At 40.6% G+C, this 22,309-nt stretch overlaps 1 protein-coding gene across 1 annotated transcript; it reads right to left on the bottom strand.

The window, feature by feature from the left end:
• Positions 1 to 883: 883 nt before the first annotated feature.
• Positions 884 to 19,772, bottom strand: fdx1.L (ferredoxin 1 L homeolog). Its single transcript, NM_001097772.1, is given in 4 exon segments — positions 884 to 1,625; positions 5,254 to 5,383; positions 7,251 to 7,375; positions 19,603 to 19,772. Coding segments are annotated over 4 exon segments (504 nt in total). The 5' UTR covers positions 19,737 to 19,772; the 3' UTR covers positions 884 to 1,510.
• Between the last annotated feature and the right edge of the window lie 2,537 nt (positions 19,773 to 22,309).

The following is a 22,309-nucleotide window of genomic DNA, read 5'->3' as shown; positions in this document are numbered from 1 at the left end:
TGAGACAATTTGCAGTTGGTTTTCATTTTTTATTATTTGTGAGTTATTTCGCTTTTCATTCAGCAGCTCTCCAGTTTGGAATTTCAGCAGTCTGGTTGCTAGGGTCCAAATTGAGGAAGACCAATTAAAAAGTTGCTTAGAATTAGCCTATAACATACTTAAAGTTAACTTAAAGGTGAACTACCTCTTAAAAGTACAAGCGCAGGGTTTTATGCTTAAAAGCAAATATATTTAGTGAATAAAGTATCCCCTATTGTAAATTATAAGGATATTAGAAGTCACAGAGGAGTTCCAGGACCATATAAAAGTACGAGGACTGTTTTTATACAGGTCAGTGAACTCTGAGGTGACTTTAAATATCCTCATATTTTCCAACAATGGATACTTATTATAATACACAAGTTTTAGTGAGTCATGTGACAGAAATGACATCACTACTCACCATTTATAACTGATGACATCACTACTCACCGTTTATAAGAATATAATTTACAAGATATTAATGGCTTTTGTGTATTTTATATATACAGTATATATATATATATATATATATATATATATATATATATATATATATATATATATATATATATATATATATATATATATATATATACACATATACACACACACACACACACACACATATCAAAAATGAAGAATTTGTTTTAATAGGATACTATGAGTGATGACTGAGATTTCTGGATAAGGGGATTCGAGATAATAAGTCACATACCCAGAGTGGAGTGGATATGCCCCTCTATAGTTCAGGTTGGTATCCCATGGAGTAGGAGGAAGACATGGACACCCTCGTTCTCTTCTCACTATTCCCTCTCCTGATCTGGTTACTGGGGTCGCTGACACACGGCAAGCAGAAAGCACATTCATTCCAAGGTTAGACTTTATTATAATATTATGTTCTCCCACTGACTAAGATTGCAGCATGGCAACTCCCATCCCCCCTCCCCCACAGGAAGTGATGTGAAGGATAAGCAAACCTTGTACCTAAAAACGTATACCTTTATAATACACAAGAACTATGTAAAAATCAGTGAATGAATGTAAAGGCTACTGCTTAAGGCAAATGTTATTTATCTTTCACTGCTGCCCTTTATAGGAGCATTCAGATGGGGGCCTCCTGCCTTTAATTCCAGCACATATCTATGTATAAAAGACTATGAATAACGCTGGCACTTGGGGAAGAGGATCAAGCGCTGGCAGTGAGGCTGCTCCATGATTGGCTGTTGTACAGAAGCTTTAGTGTATGGAGGGAATGAAGGACAGACACTCATAGCATCTATCACTATGGAGTTAAGGGCAAGCACAGTGGTCTCTCCCTCACTCTGTCTGACACTGTGGGAATATCCACGTACAAAATATATTTGTAGGCAAAATCAGAAATACATTGACCATTGGTTCAGTCTAGCACCTAAAAGTTAGTGATAATTACGTAGAATCATGAAATCGTATAGAAAAAGTCAGCGTTTCCCCCCAAAACAAGTCCACCGTCTCATGAACTTTTCCCCATATCCACCGCCTGCCGGACGTCGGACACAGACTCGGGCACTTTCACTGTCATTCCGTTCATGGATTTCTTCAGGCAGATCTGGCAGCCCAGCCGGGACCTGGAACATACAGTAAAAAGATCCCTTATTAAAGGGTTTGTTCACCTTTAAATTCACTTTTAGTATGATGTAGAGAGAGTGATGTTCTGAGACAATTTGCAACTGGTTTTTATTTTTTTATTATTTGTGGTGTTTGAGTTATTTAGCTTTTTATTCAGCAGCTCTCCAGTTTGCAATGTCAGCCATCTGGTTGTTAGGGTCCAAATGACCCTAGCAACCATGCACTGATTTGAATAAGAGACTGGAATATGAATAGGTAAAGGGCTACTTTCCTACACATGTGATTAAGGGGGTGGTTCACCTTTAAGTTAACATTTAGTATTTTATAAAATGGAGATTCTTAGCAACTTTTTAATTGTCTTCATTATTTTTTATACGGGTAGTTTTTGTATTATTTCCCTTCTTCTTCTGACTGTTTCCACTGACCCCATCATCCAAAACAAAAGTAATGCTCTGCGAGGCTACAATTAATTAATTGTTATTGCTACTTTTTATTAGGGATGCACCGAATCCACTATTTTGGATTCGGCCGAACCCCCAAATCCTTCACGAAAGAATTCTGAATCCTAATTTGCATATTCAAAAACTGCACTTGCCTTAATTTGCATATACAAATTAGGGGTGGGAAGGGGAAACCATTTTTTACTTGTTGTTTTGTAACAAAAGTCATGTGATTTCCCTCCCCACCCCTAATTTGCATATGCAAATTAGGATTCGGATTTCGTTTGGCCAAATCTGAATCTTGCTGAAAAAGCCGAATCCCGAACCGAATCCTGGATTCGGTGCATCCCAACATTTTATAACCTTTTCTTCTATTAAGGTCCTCTCCTATTCATATTCCAGATTCTCATTCAAATCAGTGCCTGGTTGCTAGGGTAATTTTGACAAAACAAAAAGTTGCAAAACAAAGGTGCAAAACAAAAAGTTTTATTAAAAAACGGAGAAAAAAAAAATTACGACCAGCTGCAGATCTCAGAATATCAATATCTACATCATACTAAGTTAATTTTAAGGTGAACGACCCCTGTTAAACAGCACGTATACAGTACAAGCTTTAAGCACACATAAACCTGGAAAACATACCCTTATATAAGGAGCTTAGTAGCATCGTCTGTTGTAACCGCTAATAAACCGTTTATATTACAGCTACTGGACCTATTGCCCAGAATGCTCCCTGGGACCTGGGGTTTTCTGGATAACTGATCTTTCTGTAATTTGGATCTTCATGCCTTAAGTCTACTAGAACATCATGTAAACATTAAATAAACCCAATAGGCTGGTTTTGCTTCCAATAAGATTCATTATATCTTAGTTGGGATCAAGTACAAGCTACTGTTTTATTATTACACAGAAAAAGGAAATCTTTTTTAAAAATTTTGGATTTGGATAAAATGGAGTCTACGGGAGACGGCCTTTCCATAATTCGGAGCTTTCTGGATAACGGATTTCCAGATAATGGATCCCGTACCTGTATAAGAAATATGGAAGATATTAGGTGTCACCTTGGGGTAGGACCTGTATGAAAGTCCTTCAGCCTTGTTCCTTTATATGATCATGGAATTGCTTGGTGACTTTCACTATCCTTATATATCACAATAAGGGGCACACACACATCCAAATCTGTCCTAAGTACAGTAATAGACGGAAAATATTAGAAGAAAAACAGCTCCACCATGAGGCAAAACATGGAACTGCAATATAACTCCTATACTACAGAATAGCAGTATTTCCCAAATGGACAGATTAGTCTTATGAGTGCAAAATTATATGTTAGAATATACTGACAGCTATCAGATCCAGAAGCTTGATAGCCTTCGGCTAATGAACTATCCCTCTTTATGATTTTGCATTTTCTTAGACCAAAATAGAATAAAAAAAAGAGGGAAGGGAAATATTATTTCTAGGATGCACAACTGGGGGGCACCCAGTACATATAGTTCCAGTTTCGGTTTACTAACAATCTGGAAAGGATAATGAGAAGCCTATAGGGCTGATAAAATGAATGTACAGTCTTTGATATCAAGTGCCATGTTACCCACCAGAGTGCTGGATGAATACATACTAATTGGGTTCAGTACAGCTGTAAGGATTTGGGATTTCAGTAATTACATTGATACACAGCAGCACAGACATGTAACAGTGACACCCGCTGGTCACTGCTGCTCATTGCAACTCCACTTTCCATTTCGGAGATTTAGATGCCCTGGGATAAATCGCCTCTTCTTCAAGTGATATTAATCTACCCAAACTGCCTTCCCCCCGGCTAGAATCGAATTCACCGGCGGGATGGCACTCGGAACACTTCGTTTCCGAAGTCGCCCAAATTTGCCTCACGAGGAAACATTTCGGTTACTTCGGAAAACTATTTGCCCGAGTGCCATCCTGCCGGCAATTTAGATTCTAGCCAGCGGGGAAAGCAGTTCGGGGACATTAATCGCCCAAAGTAGAGGTGATTTGTCCCCGGGCGACTAAATCTCCCCAAATCTTCCTGTGTCTCTGCCCTAAAACAAATATCCTGCTGCTATTGATGTATTCTGGGAAAAATACTAAAACTATACCCATGTCATACTAAAATTAAATCCTCCAGGTTCATTGGCTAGGGTGAGGTGATGTCTATATCAAAACCTATATAGGAGGGTTGGGGTAAATAAGGCTGAAAAAAATCATTCTGGGAAAGCCCTTAGGTGCTCTGATTACATAGCAGTCTACTGAAAAACTAATTATACCTACATTTCTCTTGGCCTCCACTAGAAGGCAGACATTAAAGGGCCAGTAACCGCATGAACTGAAAAAAGGTTTGATTTACAATTAAAGGGGTTTGTTCGCCTTTAAGTTAACTTTTAGTATGATGTAGAGAGTGGTATTATGAGAAAATTTGTATTGGTTTTCATTTATTATTATTTGTGGGTTTTAAGTTATGTAGCTTTTTATTCAGCAGCTCTCCAGTTTAAAATTTAAGTCACCTGGTTGCTAGGGTCCAAATTACCCTAGCAACCATGTATTGATTTGAATAAGATACTGAAATATAGATAGAAGTGGCCTGAATAGAAAGATGGGTAATAAAAAGTAGCAATAACAATACATTTGTAGCCTTACAATCCAGGACTTCCAACTTGTCACAGGGGGTCACCATCTTGGAAAGTGTCTGTGACACTCACATGCTCAGTGGGCTCTGAGCAGCTGTTGAGGAGCTAAGCTTAGGGCTCGTCACTAATTATCAAGCAGATAATGTCTTGCTAATTGTACTGGTTTCTGTGCTGCCATGTAGTAATTATCTGTATTAATTACTAATCAGCCTTATATTGTGACATTTCTATTCTATGTGTACTGTATATTGTGAGTGGGTCCCTAAGCTCAGTAAGTGACAGCAGCACAGAGCATGTGCAGTGAATCAGCAGAAAAGAAGATGGGGAGCTACTGGGGCATCTTTGGAGACACCGATCTTTACTGCTAAAGGGCTGTGGTTGCCTTGGGCTGGTACAGAAGCACAAAACATCATGTACAACATTTGTAGCTACTGCTTTAGTTCTCCTTTAAATGTGTACAAAGCTCTCTTAAATGGTGTTTAAAGATAGCCAGTTCCATCATTTACAGCTAACAGGCAGCTAGAGAGATTTCAGTCCCTTACATATCAGTCAGTCCATAAGCGAGGTCCAACATATCCATCTCTTCATCAGTGATTGGCTCCAGCTGCTGAAACATTTGGTCTTCAAAGATGAGGTGGCAGGTAGAGCAGGCGAGTGTTCCTTCACAAGCACCTGCACATACACACAATCAGCATTAACCAGAATGTTACACAAAGACAAAAGTGCATCACAAACCCAGCTGGGTAAGTGTGAGTCTCTTCCCAAAGTTATAACCCATATTGTTACTATTGGCAACGGACAGTTAATGTGCGAATACTGCAATCCTTTGATTGGCTGCGGGCTGGTAGTATTATAAAAATCCAATTTTTTTAAACTCAGGTGAATAGGATCAACCCGACAACTTGAATTAAATTCGATTTGTATTTTAAAAACTTGATTCGAGTTTTTTTTTCTCTGAAATAACAAATAAAAAAAAAAACAAACAAATACAAAAAGTATTGGCTAACAATAAAAATAGATTGCAAGCTTTCGGAGCACCAAGGCCTCTTCGTCAGGCACAGCATATATACTGTTAGATCAGTGAAAGAATGGGCAATTAAGGAAGTTACCGATAGATAGAGATCAATTGTAGAGATAATCTCTATTGATCTGTAACTTCCTGATTTAGCCAATATAGGTATCACTTCTACAATACTTTTTGTTATTTGTTTGTTTTTTTATTTGTTATTTTTGCTGCTGGCTAACATGGTACCACCGTTTTTATTTTGTGCTTTTCTCTGAAAAAAAAACCTCAAATGTCAGAAAGGCTGCAAACAACTCCAAATTGATCCCTGGACGTCTTTCATTGACTTATACAGCAATTCGGCAGGAATAGTCAAGTTCTTAAAGGGGTGGTACACCTTCAAACAACTAGTTGTTTTCAGATAGATCACCAGAAATAACAACTTTTTCCAATTACTTTCTATTTTCTATGTGTCACCATTTTTCTAATATTGAAGTGTAACATGTCATCTTTCACCTTTTAAAGCAGCTCTGGGAGGGGGGGTCGCCAACCCTGTGAACTGTTCTAAGGGTCTGGCCACACGAGCAGATTCGGGGAGAACAGTCACCCAGAGACAATTCTCCTCTTCTTCAGGGCGACAATCTCCCCCAGAAATGGCCTTCCCCCTGCCCTTCCATAACTTCGGGCAACTTCGGAACACGAAGCGCCACTTGTGCATTGCCGTAGAAGAGATTTGTCGCTGGGGCAACTAATCTACCCGAATCTGCTTGTGTGGCCAGACCCTAAATTGATACATTTAGTTGATACATTTCTTATCTTAGCTGTTAGAATTGATACAATAGTTGCGGATACTCCAGAGATGCTGCAACTCAATGTTGCAAAATTGTAACAGTTTAGAGTTTGACCCTGAATTACTGAGCCGTCAGACTCCAACACCAGAGACACGAACATTCAACTTTAAACTTAGATTTTGGAAAAATAAATAATGGAAATTAATTGAAAAAAAGTCTTTATTTTTGGGGAACAATCTGAAAACAACTGAACTGAAAAAGAAATGTTTGGAAGGTGAACAACCACTTTAAAGGGCCAGAGGATGATGAATCTCGAAAATCGGATTTTGTTGAAAAACGCGAATTGAATTTAAAAGTTTTGACCATAAAAAAATTTCAAAAATGCTAATTTTGAATTAGAATTTTGAATTCGACCCTTGATAAATCTGCCCCTAAGTGTCTGCAAGATATGAAACACGTAAGGCTGTATGTATCCTTATGTACCTAATGAACTTTTGATCATTCTACAAGTCTGTTTTGAAGGTTGGTCTATGAAGTGCCTGCTCTACTACAATACAGTTATCTGCTCCCTTAGCTGATGGTTTAGGGCGGTGCAACTGGATCTCTTCCTGCATTTGGTGAGTTTGACGTTTTGAGAACTGAAATTTCTATTACAGGTGCAGCTACACTGCCCATACTAGTGGGGCGAAGCAGTTAATGCAATACATGCTCCTGTTAGTGGCGCTGCTGGGAAAGAGATACTTACCGAAGCCATCAATGTCTAGGTTTTTTTCTAAAACTACATCCAGCAGCGATTCCCCGACCTTTCCTTCTGCTACCAGGGTATCTCCATCTCGATTTATAAAGTTCACTGTCACTTTATCTTCTGAGCTGCAAAACAAAGGAGCAGTTTCATTTATACAATCATTTTAGAAGTACAGGTATGTGGAAACTCGTTATCCAGAAAGCTCTAAATTACGAGAAGGCCGTCCCATAGACTCCATTCTAATAAAATAATCCAAATTTTTAAAAACGATTTCCTTTTTCTCTGTAATAATAAAACAGTCGCTTGTACTTGATCCCAACTAAGATATAATTAATCCTTATTGGAGGCAAAACCAGCCTATTGGGTTTATTTAGGGGGTTATTTATCAAAGTCCGAATTTATCTCAATATTTTCTGCTACAAACTCCGATCAAATCCGCTTGGCTTTTTTATGATTACATTTTCGTGAAAATTTGCTTTGTAGGAAAAAATCAGTTTTCACAAATTTCTCTGATTTTTCCATCTGATTTTTTCGGAATTTTCACCCAAAAACTCCCAAAATTTCGGGTTATTGCACATCAAAAAATAATTGTGACTTCTCTCATTGACATTGCAACCTCGACAGGTCTGAGATGCTGGATTTTCTGATTCGGACTTTTCCATCCTCGGGGAATTAAAGTGGTAGTCGAAGGTCGTAGTAGCCTACTCAATGGTCGAAGTATCCAAAAAAATACTTCGAAATTCGAAGTTTTTTTACTTTGAATCCTTCACTCAAGCTTAGTTAATGTGCCCCTTAAGGTATGGAGATCTAAATTACGGAAAGATCTGTCATCCTGAACCCTCCAGGTCTCGAGCGTTCTGGATAACAGGTCCCATACCAGTACTAGGCATTGTGGTGTGTGTAATATATATATATATATATATATATATATATATATATATATATATATATATATATATATATATATATATATATATATATATATATATATATATATATATATATATATATATATATATATAAAACATATATTGGATCTAACTGTCAATAATTATCTGACACTCAACTGCTGCATGCAGAGAGAATGAGGAGAAACAGATGCTGAGAGAGGGATAGTGAAGATAAGCTTGATTATTTCAGAAACAATGCAGAATATTTAATTGATTGTATTTAGAAAGTTTCTTACGTCAGTATGCTGAAGCTTATATTAAATTTTCATTTTCGCGAGGGCAGTAACTGTAGTGTTTGCAGCTTGGACAAGAACAGTTAAAACACTTGTGATATTAGTAGCCATAGGAATGCTGTAAGCACTTTACTCTAAATGATGTAAAGCAGCTGGACTAATCCTACTAATTATCTCACAGAGCAGCACGGAGTCTTGCTACAAACCCAAATCCCAACACCGGAGCCATAAAGGATTTTTACGTAGATTAAGGCACAATTAAAGACCAGATAATGTCCTCTGGCTGGAAAACAATACACAATTCTGAATTGTGTGACTGCTAATCACTGGGTGAACTTTTGCCTTAAAAAGAACTTACAAAGCACATTATACCCCCCTTCTACAACATAAGTGCAATGAATAGGGCTTGTGCTGAATACTAGTTTTATCTGTGGTTTTAATGAAGAAATATTGCTGCTTTTTTATTATCTCTTGCATTAAACAAGAAATAGAAAGTAAACATAGTTTCCATCTTTCTGTTTTACTTCCTGGTTCTGCAGAGTCACCGTTTGCAGAGGGACAGTGGGGGTCATTTATCAACACTGGGCAAATTTGCCCATGGGCAATAACCCATGGAAACCAATCAGATTGTTGCATTCATTGTTCTACTCGCAGTTGGTTTTAAAAAGCTAATCACTGATTGGTTGCTATGGGGAACTGCCCATGGGCAAATTTGCCCAGTGTTGATAAATGAGCCCCGTGTTTTGTAGCTACACCTGGCACTTGGCTGCTGGATACTAGGGTGAGTAAGTTGCTGTGTTGGGAGAAAAAGCAAAAGGTTTTCCTCTTTACCTATATTTGCCATGGCTGAATAGGTTAACAGTAGTTTGTCCATCTTATTATCAGTTTCTATAATAGTTTTTTTTTTGACAGTCTTCACTAATCTTGTCCTAACTGGCCTCCAGGTCTGACACAAATTGGCAGATACGGGCAATAACTGATGTGGGCATGGGAATGCAGATACTGGCAAGATGCATGTGTGTGGTGGCCTTTAAAGAGGTTGTTCACATTTAAGCTAACTTTTAGCAAGCAGGGAACTGTCACTGATAAAAGGCAGGGAACAGTCGGAAAGACACACTCAGTGATATAAGGCAGGGAAAGTAAAAGTGACACAGGGAGGTGACAGTTAGTGAGACACATTGGTGTAATAAGACAGTGAGGGAAAGTAATAGTGACACAGAGAGGTGACAGTTAGTGAGAAACATTGGTGTAATAAGACAGTCAGGGAAAGTAAAAGTGACACAGGGAGGTGACCGTTAGTGAGACACATTGGTGTAATAAGACAGCCAGGGAAAATAATAGTGGCACAGAGAGGTGACAATTAGTGAGAAACATTGGTGTAATAAGACAGTCAGGGAAAGTAATAGTGACACAGGGAGGTGACAGTTAGTGAGACACATTGGTGAAAGACAGTCAGGGAAAGTAAAAGTGACACAGGGAGGTGACAGTCAGTGAGACACATTGGTGTAATAAGACAGTCAGGGAAAATAATAGTGACACAGAGAGGTGACAATTAGTGAGAAACATTGGTGTAATAAGACAGTCAGGGAAAGTAATAGTGACACAGAGAGGTGACAGTTAGTGAGACACATTGGTGAAAGACAGTCAGGGAAAGTAAAAGTGACACAGGGAGGTGACAGTCAGTGAGACACATTGGTGTAATAAGACAGTCAGGGAAAATAATAGTGACACAGAGAGGTGACAATTAGTGAGACACATTGGTGTAATAAGACAGTCAGGGAAAGTAATAGTGACACAGAGAGGTGACAATTAGTGAGAAACATTGGTGTAATAAGACAGCCAGGGAAAATAATAGTGACACAGAGAGGTGACAATTAGTGAGAAACATTGGTGTAATAAGACAGTCAGGGAAAGTAATAGTGACACAGGGAGGTGACAGTTAGTGAAACACATTGGTGAAAGACATTCAGGGAAAGTAATAGTGACACAGGGAGGTGACAGTTAGTGAGACACATTGGTGAAAGACAGTCAGGGAAAGTAATAGTGACACAGGGAGGTGACAGTCAGTGAGACACATTGGTGTAATAAGACAGTCAGGGAAAATAATAGTGACACAGAGAGGTGACAATTAGTGAGACACATTGGTGTAATAAGACAGTCAGGGAAAGTAATAGTGACACAGGGAGGTGACAGTTAGTGAGACACATTGGTGTAATAAGACAGTCAGGGAAAGTAAAAGTGACACAGGGAGGTGACAGTCAGTGAGACACATTGGTGTAATAAGACAGTCAGGGAAAATAATAGTGACACAGAGAGGTGACAATTAGTGAGACACATTGGTGTAATAAGACAGTCAGGGAAAGTAATAGTGACACAGGGAGGTGACAGTTAGTGAGACACATTGGTGTAATAAGACAGTCAGGGAAAGTAATAGTGACACAGAGAGGTGACAATTAGTGAGAAACATTGGTGTAATAAGACAGCCAGGGAAAATAATAGTGACACAGAGAGGTGACAATTAGTGAGAAACATTGGTGTAATAAGACAATCAGGGAAAGTAATAGTGACACAGAGAGGTGACAATTAGTGAGAAACATTGGTGTAATAAGACAGTCAGGGAAAGTAATAGTGACACAGGGAGGTGACAGTTAGTGAGACACATTGGTGAAAGACATTCAGGGAAAGTAATAGTGACACAGAGAGGTGACAATTAGTGAGAAACATTGGTGTAATAAGACAGTCAGGGAAAGTAATAGTGACACAGGGAGGTGACAGTTAGTGAGACACATTGGTGAAAGACATTCAGGGAAAGTAATAGTGACACAGGGAGGTGACAGTTAGTGAGACACATTGGTGAAAGACAGTCAGGGAAAGTAATAGTGACACAGGGAGGTGACAGTTAGTGAGACACATTGGTGAAAGACATTCAGGGAAAATAATAGTGACACAGAGAGGTGACAATTAGTGAGAAACATTGGTGTAATAAGACAGTCAGGGAAAGTAATAGTGACACAGGGAGGTGACAGTTAGTGAGACACATTGGTGAAAGACATTCAGGGAAAGTAATAGTGACACAGGGAGGTGACAGTTAGTGAGACACATTGGTGAAAGACAGTCAGGGAAAGTAATAGTGACACAGGGAGGTGACAGTCAGGGAGACACATTGGTGTAATAAGACAGTCAGGGAAAATAATAGTGACACAGAGAGGTGACAATTAGTGAGACACATTGGTGTAATAAGACAGTCAGGGAAAGTAATAGTGACACAGGGAGGTGACAGTTAGTGAGACACATTGGTGTAATAAGACAGTCAGGGAAAATAATAGTGACACAGAGAGGTGACAATTAGTGAGACACATTGGTGTAATAAGACAGTCAGGGAAAGTAATAGTGACACAGGGAGGTGACAGTTAGTGAGACACATTGGTGTAATAAGACAGTCAGGGAAAGTAAAAGTGACAGAGAGAGGTGACAATTAGTGAGACACATTGGTGTAATAAGACAGTCAGGGAAAGTAATAGTGACACAGGGAGGTGACAGTTAGTGAGACACATTGGTGTAATAAGACAGTCAGGGAAAGTAATAGTGACACAGAGAGGTGACAATTAGTGAGAAACATTGGTGTAATAAGACAGTCAGGGAAAGTAATAGTGACACAGAGAGGTGACAATTAGTGAGAAACATTGGTGTAATAAGACAGTCAGGGAAAGTAATAGTGACACAGGGAGGTGACAGTTAGTGAGACACATTGGTGAAAGACATTCAGGGAAAGTAATAGTGACACAGGGAGGTGACAGTTAGTGAGACACATTGGTGAAAGACAGTCAGGGAAAGTAATAGTGACACAGGGAGGTGACAGTTAGTGAGACACATTGGTGAAAGACATTCAGGGAAAATAATAGTGACACAGAGAGGTGACAATTAGTGAGAAACATTGGTGTAATAAGACAGTCAGGGAAAGTAATAGTGACACAGGGAGGTGACAATTAGTGAGAAACATTGGTGTAATAAGAAAGTCAGGGAAAGTAATAGTGACACAGAGAGGTGACAATTAGTGAGAAACATTGGTGTAATAAGACAGTCAGGGAAAGTAATAGTGACACAGGGAGGTGACAGTTAGTGAGACACATTGGTGAAAGACATTCAGGGAAAGTAATAGTGACACAGAGAGGTGACAATTAGTGAGAAACATTGGTGTAATAAGACAGCCAGGGAAAATAATAGTGACACAGAGAGGTGACAATTAGTGAGAAACATTGGTGTAATAAGACAGTCAGGGAAAGTAATAGTGACACAGGGAGGTGACAGTTAGTGAGACACATTGGTGAAAGACATTCAGGGAAAGTAATAGTGACACAGGGAGGTGACAGTTAATGAGACACATTGGTGAAAGACAGTCAGGGAAAGTAATAGTGACACAGGGAGGTGACAGTCAGTGAGACACATTGGTGTAATAAGACAGTCAGGGAAAGTAATAGTGACACAGAGAGGTGACAGTTAGTGAGACACATTGGTGTAATAAGACAGTCAGGGAAAGTAATAGTGACACAGAGAGGTTACAATTAGTGAGAAACATTGGTGTAATAAGACAGCCAGGGAAAATAATAGTGACACAGAGAGGTGACAATTAGTGAGAAACATTGGTGTAATAAGACAGTCAGGGAAAGTAATAGTGACACAGAGAGGTGACAATTAGTGAGAAACATTGGTGTAATAAGACAGTCAGGGAAAGTAATAGTGACACAGAGAGGTGACAATTAGTGAGAAACATTGGTGTAATAAGACAGTCAGGGAAAGTAATAGTGACACAGGGAGGTGACAGTTAGTGAGACACATTGGTGAAAGACATTCAGGGAAAGTAATAGTGACACAGGGAGGTGACAGTTAGTGAGACACATTGGTGAAAGACAGTCAGGGAAAGTAATAGTGACACAGGGAGGTGACAGTTAGTGAGACACATTGGTGAAAGACATTCAGGGAAAATAATAGTGACACAGAGAGGTGACAATTAGTGAGAAACATTGGTGTAATAAGACAGTCAGGGAAAGTAATAGTGACACAGGGAGGTGACAATTAGTGAGAAACATTGGTGTAATAAGACAGTCAGGGAAAGTAATAGTGACTCAGAGAGGTGACAATTAGTGAGAAACATTGGTGTAATAAGACAGTCAGGGAAAGTAATAGTGACACAGGGAGGTGACAGTTAGTGAGACACATTGGTGAAAGACATTCAGGGAAAGTAATAGTGACACAGAGAGGTGACAATTAGTGAGAAACATTGGTGTAATAAGACAGCCAGGGAAAATAATAGTGACACAGGGAGGTGACAGTTAGTGAGACACATTGGTGAAAGACATTCAGGGAAAGTAATAGTGACACAGAGAGGTGACAATTAGTGAGAAACATTGGTGTAATAAGACAGTCAGGGAAAGTAATAGTGACACAGAGAGGTGACAATTAGTGAGAAACATTGGTGTAATAAGACAGTCAGGGAAAGTAATAGTGACACAGGGAGGTGACAGTTAGTGAGACACATTGGTGAAAGACATTCAGGGAAAGTAATAGTGACACAGGGAGGTGACAGTTAGTGAGACACATTGGTGAAAGACAGTCAGGGAAAGTAATAGTGACACAGAGAGGTGACAATTAGTGAGAAACATTGGTGTAATAAGACAGTCAGGGAAAGTAATAGTGACACAGGGAGGTGACAATTAGTGAGAAACATTGGTGTAATAAGACAGTCAGGGAAAGTAATAGTGACTCAGAGAGGTGACAATTAGTGAGAAACATTGGTGTAATAAGACAGTCAGGGAAAGTAATAGTGACACAGGGAGGTGACAGTTAGTGAGACACATTGGTGAAAGACATTCAGGGAAAGTAATAGTGACACAGAGAGGTGACAATTAGTGAGAAACATTGGTGTAATAAGACAGCCAGGGAAAATAATAGTGACACAGAGAGGTGACAATTAGTGAGAAACATTGGTGTAATAAGACAGCCAGGGAAAATAATAGTGACACAGAGAGGTGACAATTAGTGAGAAACATTGGTGTAATAAGACAGTCAGGGAAAGTAATAGTGACACAGGGAGGTGACAGTTAGTGAGACACATTGGTGAAAGACATTCAGGGAAAGTAATAGTGACACAGGGAGGTGACAGTTAGTGAGACACATTGGTGAAAGACAGTCAGGGAAAGTAATAGTGACACAGGGAGGTGACAGTCAGTGAGACACATTGGTGTAATAAGACAGTCAGGGAAAGTAATAGTGACACAGAGAGGTGACAGTTAGTGAGACACATTGGTGTAATAAGACAGTCAGGGAAAGTAATAGTGACACAGAGAGGTGACAATTAGTGAGAAACATTGGTGTAATAAGACAGCCAGGGAAAATAATAGTGACACAGAGAGGTGACAATTAGTGAGAAACATTGGTGTAATAAGAAAGTCAGGGAAAGTAATAGTGACACAGAGAGGTGACAATTAGTGAGAAACATTGGTGTAATAAGACAGTCAGGGAAAGTAATAGTGACACAGGGAGGTGACAGTTAGTGAGACACATTGGTGAAAGACAGTCAGGGAAAGTATTAGTGACACAGGGAGGTGACAGTTAGTGAGACACATTGGTGAAAGACATTCAGGGAAAATAATAGTGACACAGAGAGGTGACAATTAGTGAGAAACATTGGTGTAATAAGACAGTCAGGGAAAGTAATAGTGACACAGGGAGGTGACAGTTAGTGAGACACATTGGTGAAAGACATTCAGGGAAAGTAATAGTGACACAGGGAGGTGACAGTTAGTGAGACACATTGGTGAAAGACAGTCAGGGAAAGTAATAGTGACACAAGGAGGTGACAGTTAGTGAGACACATTGGTGAAAGACATTCAGGGAAAGTAATAGTGACACAGAGAGGTGACAATTAGTGAGAAACATTGGTGTAATAAGACAGCCAGGGAAAATAATAGTGACACAGAGAGGTGACAATTAGTGAGAAACACTGGTGTAATAAGACAGCCAGGGAAAATAATAGTGACACAGAGAGGTGACAATTAGTGAGAAACATTGGTGTAATAAGACAGTCAGGGAAAGTAATAGTGACACAGGGAGGTGACAGTTAGTGAGACACATTGGTGAAAGACATTCAGGGAAAGTAATAGTGACACAGGGAGGTGACAGTTAGTGAGACACATTGGTGAAAGACAGTCAGGGAAAGTAATAGTGACACAGGGAGGTGACAGTCAGTGAGACACATTGGTGTAATAAGACAGTCAGGGAAAGTAAAAGTGACACAGGGAGGTGACAGTCAGTGAGACACATTGGTGTAATAAGACAGTCAGGGAAAATAATAGTGACACAGAGAGGTGACAATTAGTGAGACACATTGGTGTAATAAGACAGTCAGGGAAAGTAATAGTGACACAGGGAGGTGACAGTTAGTGAGACACATTGGTGTAATAAGATAGTCAGGGAAAGTAATAGTAACACAGAGAGGTGACAATTAGTGAGAAACATTGGTGTAATAAGACAGCCAGGGAAAATAATAGTGACACAGAGAGGTGACAATTAGTGAGAAACATTGGTTTAATAAGACAGTCAGGGAAAGTAATAGTGACACAGGGAGGTGACAGTTAGTGAGACACATTGGTGAAAGACATTCAGGGAAAGTAATAGTGACACAGGGAGGTGACAGTCAGTGAGACACATTGGTGTAATAAGACAGTCAGGGAAAGTAATAGTAACACAGAGAGGTGACAATTAGTGAGACACATTGGTGTAATAAGACAGTCAGGGAAAGTAAAAGTGACACAGGGAGGTGACAGTCAGTGAGACACATTGGTGTAATAAGACAGTCAGGGAAAATAATAGTGACACAGAGAGGTGACAGTTAGTGAGACACATTGGTGTAATAAGACAGTCAGGGAAAGTAATAGTGACACAGAGAGGTGACAATTAGTGAGAAACATTGGTGTAATAAGACAGTCAGGGAAAGTAATAGTGACACAGAGAGGTGACAATTAGTGAGAAACATTGGTGTAATAAGACAGTCAGGGAAAGTAATAGTGACACAGGGAGGTGACAGTTAGTGAGACACATTGGTGAAAGACATTCAGGGAAAGTAATAGTGACACAGGGAGGTGACAGTTAGTGAGACACATTGGTGAAAGACAGTCAGGGAAAGTAATAGTGACACAGGGAGGTGACAGTTAGTGAGACACATTGGTGAAAGACATTCAGGGAAAATAATAGTGACACAGAGAGGTGACAATTAGTGAGAAACATTGGTGTAATAAGACAGTCAGGGAAAGTAATAGTGACACAGGGAGGTGACAATTAGTGAGAAACATTGGTGTAATAAGACAGTCAGGGAAAGTAATAGTGACTCAGAGAGGTGACAATTAGTGAGAAACATTGGTGTAATAAGACAGTCAGGGAAAGTAATAGTGACACAGGGAGGTGACAGTTAGTGAGACACATTGGTGAAAGACATTCAGGGAAAGTAATAGTGACACAGAGAGGTGACAATTAGTGAGAAACATTGGTGTAATAAGACAGCCAGGGAAAATAATAGTGACACAGAGAGGTGACAATTAGTGAGAAACATTGGTGTAATAAGACAGCCAGGGAAAATAATAGTGACACAGAGAGGTGACAATTAGTGAGAAACATTGGTGTAATAAGACAGTCAGGGAAAGTAATAGTGACACAGGGAGGTGACAGTTAGTGAGACACATTGGTGAAAGACATTCAGGGAAAGTAATAGTGACACAGGGAGGTGACAGTTAGTGAGACACATTGGTGAAAGACAGTCAGGGAAAGTAATAGTGACACAGGGAGGTGACAGTCAGTGAGACACATTGGTGTAATAAGACAGTCAGGGAAAGTAATAGTGACACAGAGAGGTGACAGTTAGTGAGACACATTGGTGTAATAAGACAGTCAGGGAAAGTAATAGTGACACAGAGAGGTGACAATTAGTGAGAAACATTGGTGTAATAAGACAGCCAGGGAAAATAATAGTGACACAGAGAGGTGACAATTAGTGAGAAACATTGGTGTAATAAGAAAGTCAGGGAAAGTAATAGTGACACAGAGAGGTGACAATTAGTGAGAAACATTGGTGTAATAAGACAGTCAGGGAAAGTAATAGTGACACAGGGAGGTGACAGTTAGTGAGACACATTGGTGAAAGACAGTCAGGGAAAGTAATAGTGACACAGGGAGGTGACAGTTAGTGAGACACATTGGTGAAAGACATTCAGGGAAAATAATAGTGACACAGAGAGGTGACAATTAGTGAGAAACATTGGTGTAATAAGACAGTCAGGGAAAGTAATAGTGACACAGGGAGGTGACAGTTAGTGAGACACATTGGTGAAAGACATTCAGGGAAAGTAATAGTGACACAGGGAGGTGACAGTTAGTGAGACACATTGGTGAAAGACAGTCAGGGAAAGTAATAGTGACACAAGGAGGTGACAGTTAGTGAGACACATTGGTGAAAGACATTCAGGGAAAGTAATAGTGACACAGAGAGGTGACAATTAGTGAGAAACATTGGTGTAATAAGACAGCCAGGGAAAATAATAGTGACACAGAGAAGGTGACAATTAGTGAGAAACACTGGTGTAATAAGACAGCCAGGGAAAATAATAGTGACACAGAGAGGTGACAATTAGTGAGAAACATTGGTGTAATAAGACAGTCAGGGAAAGTAATAGTGACACAGGGAGGTGACAGTTAGTGAGACACATTGGTGAAAGACATTCAGGGAAAGTAATAGTGACACAGGGAGGTGACAGTTAGTGAGACACATTGGTGAAAGACAGTCAGGGAAAGTAATAGTGACACAGGGAGGTGACAGTCAGTGAGACACATTGGTGTAATAAGACAGTCAGGGAAAGTAAAAGTGACACAGGGAGGTGACAGTCAGTGAGACACATTGGTGTAATAAGACAGTCAGGGAAAATAATAGTGACACAGAGAGGTGACAATTAGTGAGACACATTGGTGTAATAAGACAGTCAGGGAAAGTAATAGTGACACAGGGAGGTGACAGTTAGTGAGACACATTGGTGTAATAAGATAGTCAGGGAAAGTAATAGTAACACAGAGAGGTGACAATTAGTGAGAAACATTGGTGTAATAAGACAGCCAGGGAAAATAATAGTGACACAGAGAGGTGACAATTAGTGAGAAACATTGGTTTAATAAGACAGTCAGGGAAAGTAATAGTGACACAGGGAGGTGACAGTTAGTGAGACACATTGGTGAAAGACATTCAGGGAAAGTAATAGTGACACAGGGAGGTGACAGTCAGTGAGACACATTGGTGTAATAAGACAGTCAGGGAAAATAATAGTGACACAGAGAGGTGACAGTTAGTGAGACACATTGGTGTAATAAGACAGTCAGGGAAAGTAATAGTGACACAGAGAGGTGACAATTAGTGAGAAACATTGGTGTAATAAGACAGTCAGGGAAAATAATAGTGACACAGGGAGGTGACAGTCAGTGAGACACATTGGTGTAAAACAGTCAGGGAAAGTAATAGTGACACAGGGAGGTGACAGTTAGTGAGACACATTGGTGAAAGACATTCAGGGAAAGTAATAGTGACACAGGGAGGTGACAGTCAGTGAGACACATTGGTGTAATAAGACAGTCAGGGAAAATAATAGTGACACAGAGAGGTGACAGTTAGTGAGACACATTGGTGTAATAAGACAGTCAGGGAAAGTAATAGTGACACAGAGAGGTGACAGTTAGTGAGACACATTGGTGTAATAAGACAGTCAGGGAAAATAATAGTGACACAGGGAGGTGACAATTAGTGAGAAACATTGGTGTAATAAGACAGTCAGGGAAAGTAATAGTGACACAGGGAGGTGACAACTAGTGAGAAACATTGGTGTAATAAGACAGTCAGGGAAAATAATAGTGACACAGGGAGGTGACAGTCAGTGAGACACATTGGTGTAAAACAGTCAGAGAAAGTAATAGTGACAGAGAACAGGGACAGAGAGAGAGAGTATAAGGAGACAGTTAGTGAGTGACAAGGACAAAGGGCAAGTTAAGGTTAAAGTGACACAGCAGGTCGGGTGAGTAGATAAGAGACACAATATTAAACACATACAGTCACTTGTCACAGCTTTAGTCTGTACTTACCTGAACCAGCGAATGTGCCCGGGCCCCAGGCGGCTGCTTCCCTTCCACATGAGTGTGCGCGCAGCGGGGACACCGAGCCTGGACCCGGCCAACAAGCAGCGAGAGAGACCCACTAGTTTTGCTGCGGCTGCCATGTTCCCTGCTGCTGTAGCCTGACCTTCCGGAAGCAGGTAAATTTCCTTGGTCCTGCGCGCCAGGGGCTCCTCCCCTTTCTTCCAGCGCTCACCGGAAGAGGGCACTGCAGTAACACAAGGAAGCGGGACACTGAGAGGCTGTGGGGCTGAAGTCTCGCGATATTCTCGCGCTGCTTCTTATCAATTCCCAGCTGTGCTTGTCGGACTTGTTTCTCTGCGGCTCTTACTGGGATTCTTCTTATTATCCAAAGGGACTTAGGGTTGGGCGCAAGGCAATGACCTGATAAACATTTGCCGCAGGCTTGGCGCCGGAATTGCGACCAGAGAACACAAATCAATACACCGCTGTCTTTTATTCTATGGAGGTGTTTACTTGTTACTAAGCAACCAGTCCCCGCCCCTGAGGGGAATATAAGGGGCCGGTAAACCTGTCTGTGAGTGTAACATACAAACTCCTTGTAAATAACAAACATTATGGAAACAGAAAGAGGGACAAAAATACCGTTTTGACCCCGCCCATTATGTGGCCACACCCCCTAATTACCATGCCCATTTTACAAAGTTATGAAAGTTTGAACACATCTCGGGGGTTTTTATGTTCTATTACAGTTTTGCTAATGAGGGTGAATTGCCCTTTAAGCTGTGAGTCTCAGTTCTCCCAAGAGACCTGCTTGTCTTAAAGGAGAATAGTTTGTGTAAAAGATAAGAACGTACCAGTGCTTTATACTCATTTAGATATAGAAGAAATGTACTTAAAAAAGGAGTTTCAGGCTGATTTATTGAATATTTCTGCAAAAACCCTAATAATCTCTCCCTTCTCTTCCATTTTCTGCTCCCTGAATTCCCAGGCTGTGAGGGGAGCTGGTGGCTCTCAGCTCACTGTCTGTAGGGCAGGAACCAATCAGCAGCTAGCAGGACCTGATAGGGAACTGAAGCCTGTCTGTGCTTGTGTGACTGCAGGGCTGTGATTGGCTGTCCCCCTTCTACTGTGCTTCTGGCAGGAACCGTTAGGACATGCCCACCCCTCATTTGAAACACAGACAGGGACCAGAGAACATCTATAGGGAGCTCCAATAAAGGGGCTATTTTTTTTTTTTTGATAATATTAATTTTTAGCACCATGTAAAAGCAACACCATATATTACTTATAATTGCCTACAAAAGTAGGGGCTTTTCATTTATCCTATAGGTCTCATTTAAATTGTTACAAAAGTATCTAAGTATCTATTCTGGGTTCTCTGCCAAAAGCCCATTAAGTTAGAAGCTCTATATCTTTTTCTGGCTGTTCAGTGCAGGAGATCAAAGGGAAAGTTGGGACATTTCAATACTGCGGGTTGAGCTGCCAAAATCTGGACTATCACGCAAAAAACGGGACAGTTGGGAGGTATGGAGTTATAATGTAGCACCATTTATAAACACTGGGCACATTTGCACATGGGCAGTCGGTATCCCACAGCAACCGGTCAGTCATTGCGTTTTTTTTATGCCACAGTTGCATGTTGAACATGGGTTACTGCCCAGGTGCCAATTTGCCCAGAGTTGATAAATAAGCCCTACGCAGCAGAGAGTGCAGTTTCATTTGTCACACACAAGAGTATCTGTAGCCTTGAGCCAACGGGTGGTGGATTAATGAGATGTGAGGCCTGTAGGCTACACTTTCCACAGGCCTCCCTGATGTGGAAGTATAAGTTATGGAATGGACTGTTACAGCTTCTAAAGCCACTTTTTATAGTGCCGACAGGCAGGGGAGAATTAATGCACAGTCAGTGAGTGACTCACTGTCTTTTTTTGTTCGTGCCGGGTCTGGGTCACAGGTCACAGGTAGGGTTGCCATCTTTTCGCCCGGTGCAATCCGGGCAGGGCTGTGATGTGGCGAGGTCAGGGACGGGGCTATGATGTGGCAACCGGCGATTGGCCGGATGCTGAGTCAATCATAGGAAATCCTGCCCGGTTTTGCTAATTTGGAAAACCGGCCAGGCAGGTTTGACCCGGGCAGCCCTTCAAAAAAATGGGCAGGTGGCAACCCTAGTCACAGGTGCACCTGGAGACACAAGAGGCCCATCTAACTTTTTTCAATTATCACTTGTATTTTCTCTTTAAGATTATTTTTATTTTCTTTTTATATTTCTTTTTATCTGTGCTGGGCCTGGGTCCGGTTGGGCGCCGTGCACCGTCAGTACCCGCTTGTTGGGATGTCACTGGCACAAGCCGAACCCAACGCACTTTACAGAGCTCAGGCATATACCATATGGACACACATGAGCCTGCAAATTGCTGCCTTGTCTAATGGCTGCCTAATCTCCCCTAATCTCTGGGTCTAGTTAAAGGGGTTGTTCACCTTCAAACACTTTTTTTCAGTTCAGTTGGTTTCAGAGAGTTCAGCAAAAATTAAGACTTTTTCCAATTACTTTCTATTTGTGACAGTTTTTTCTAAAACTGAAGTGTAAGGGCACAGACGCACGTGGCGATTCAGTCGCCCAGCGACAAATCACCTCTTCTTCGGGCGACTAATCTCCCTGCAATGCCTTCCCGCCGGCTGGAATCGAAATCATGAAGCAACTTCAGGTGACTTC

Source organism: Xenopus laevis, chromosome 2L (genome assembly GCF_017654675.1).
Source record: "Xenopus laevis strain J_2021 chromosome 2L, Xenopus_laevis_v10.1, whole genome shotgun sequence".
Taxonomy (NCBI): Eukaryota; Metazoa; Chordata; class Amphibia; order Anura; family Pipidae; genus Xenopus; species Xenopus laevis.
Note: the sequence above shows the minus strand (reverse complement) of the source record. Positions and strands in the feature narration are given on the sequence as shown.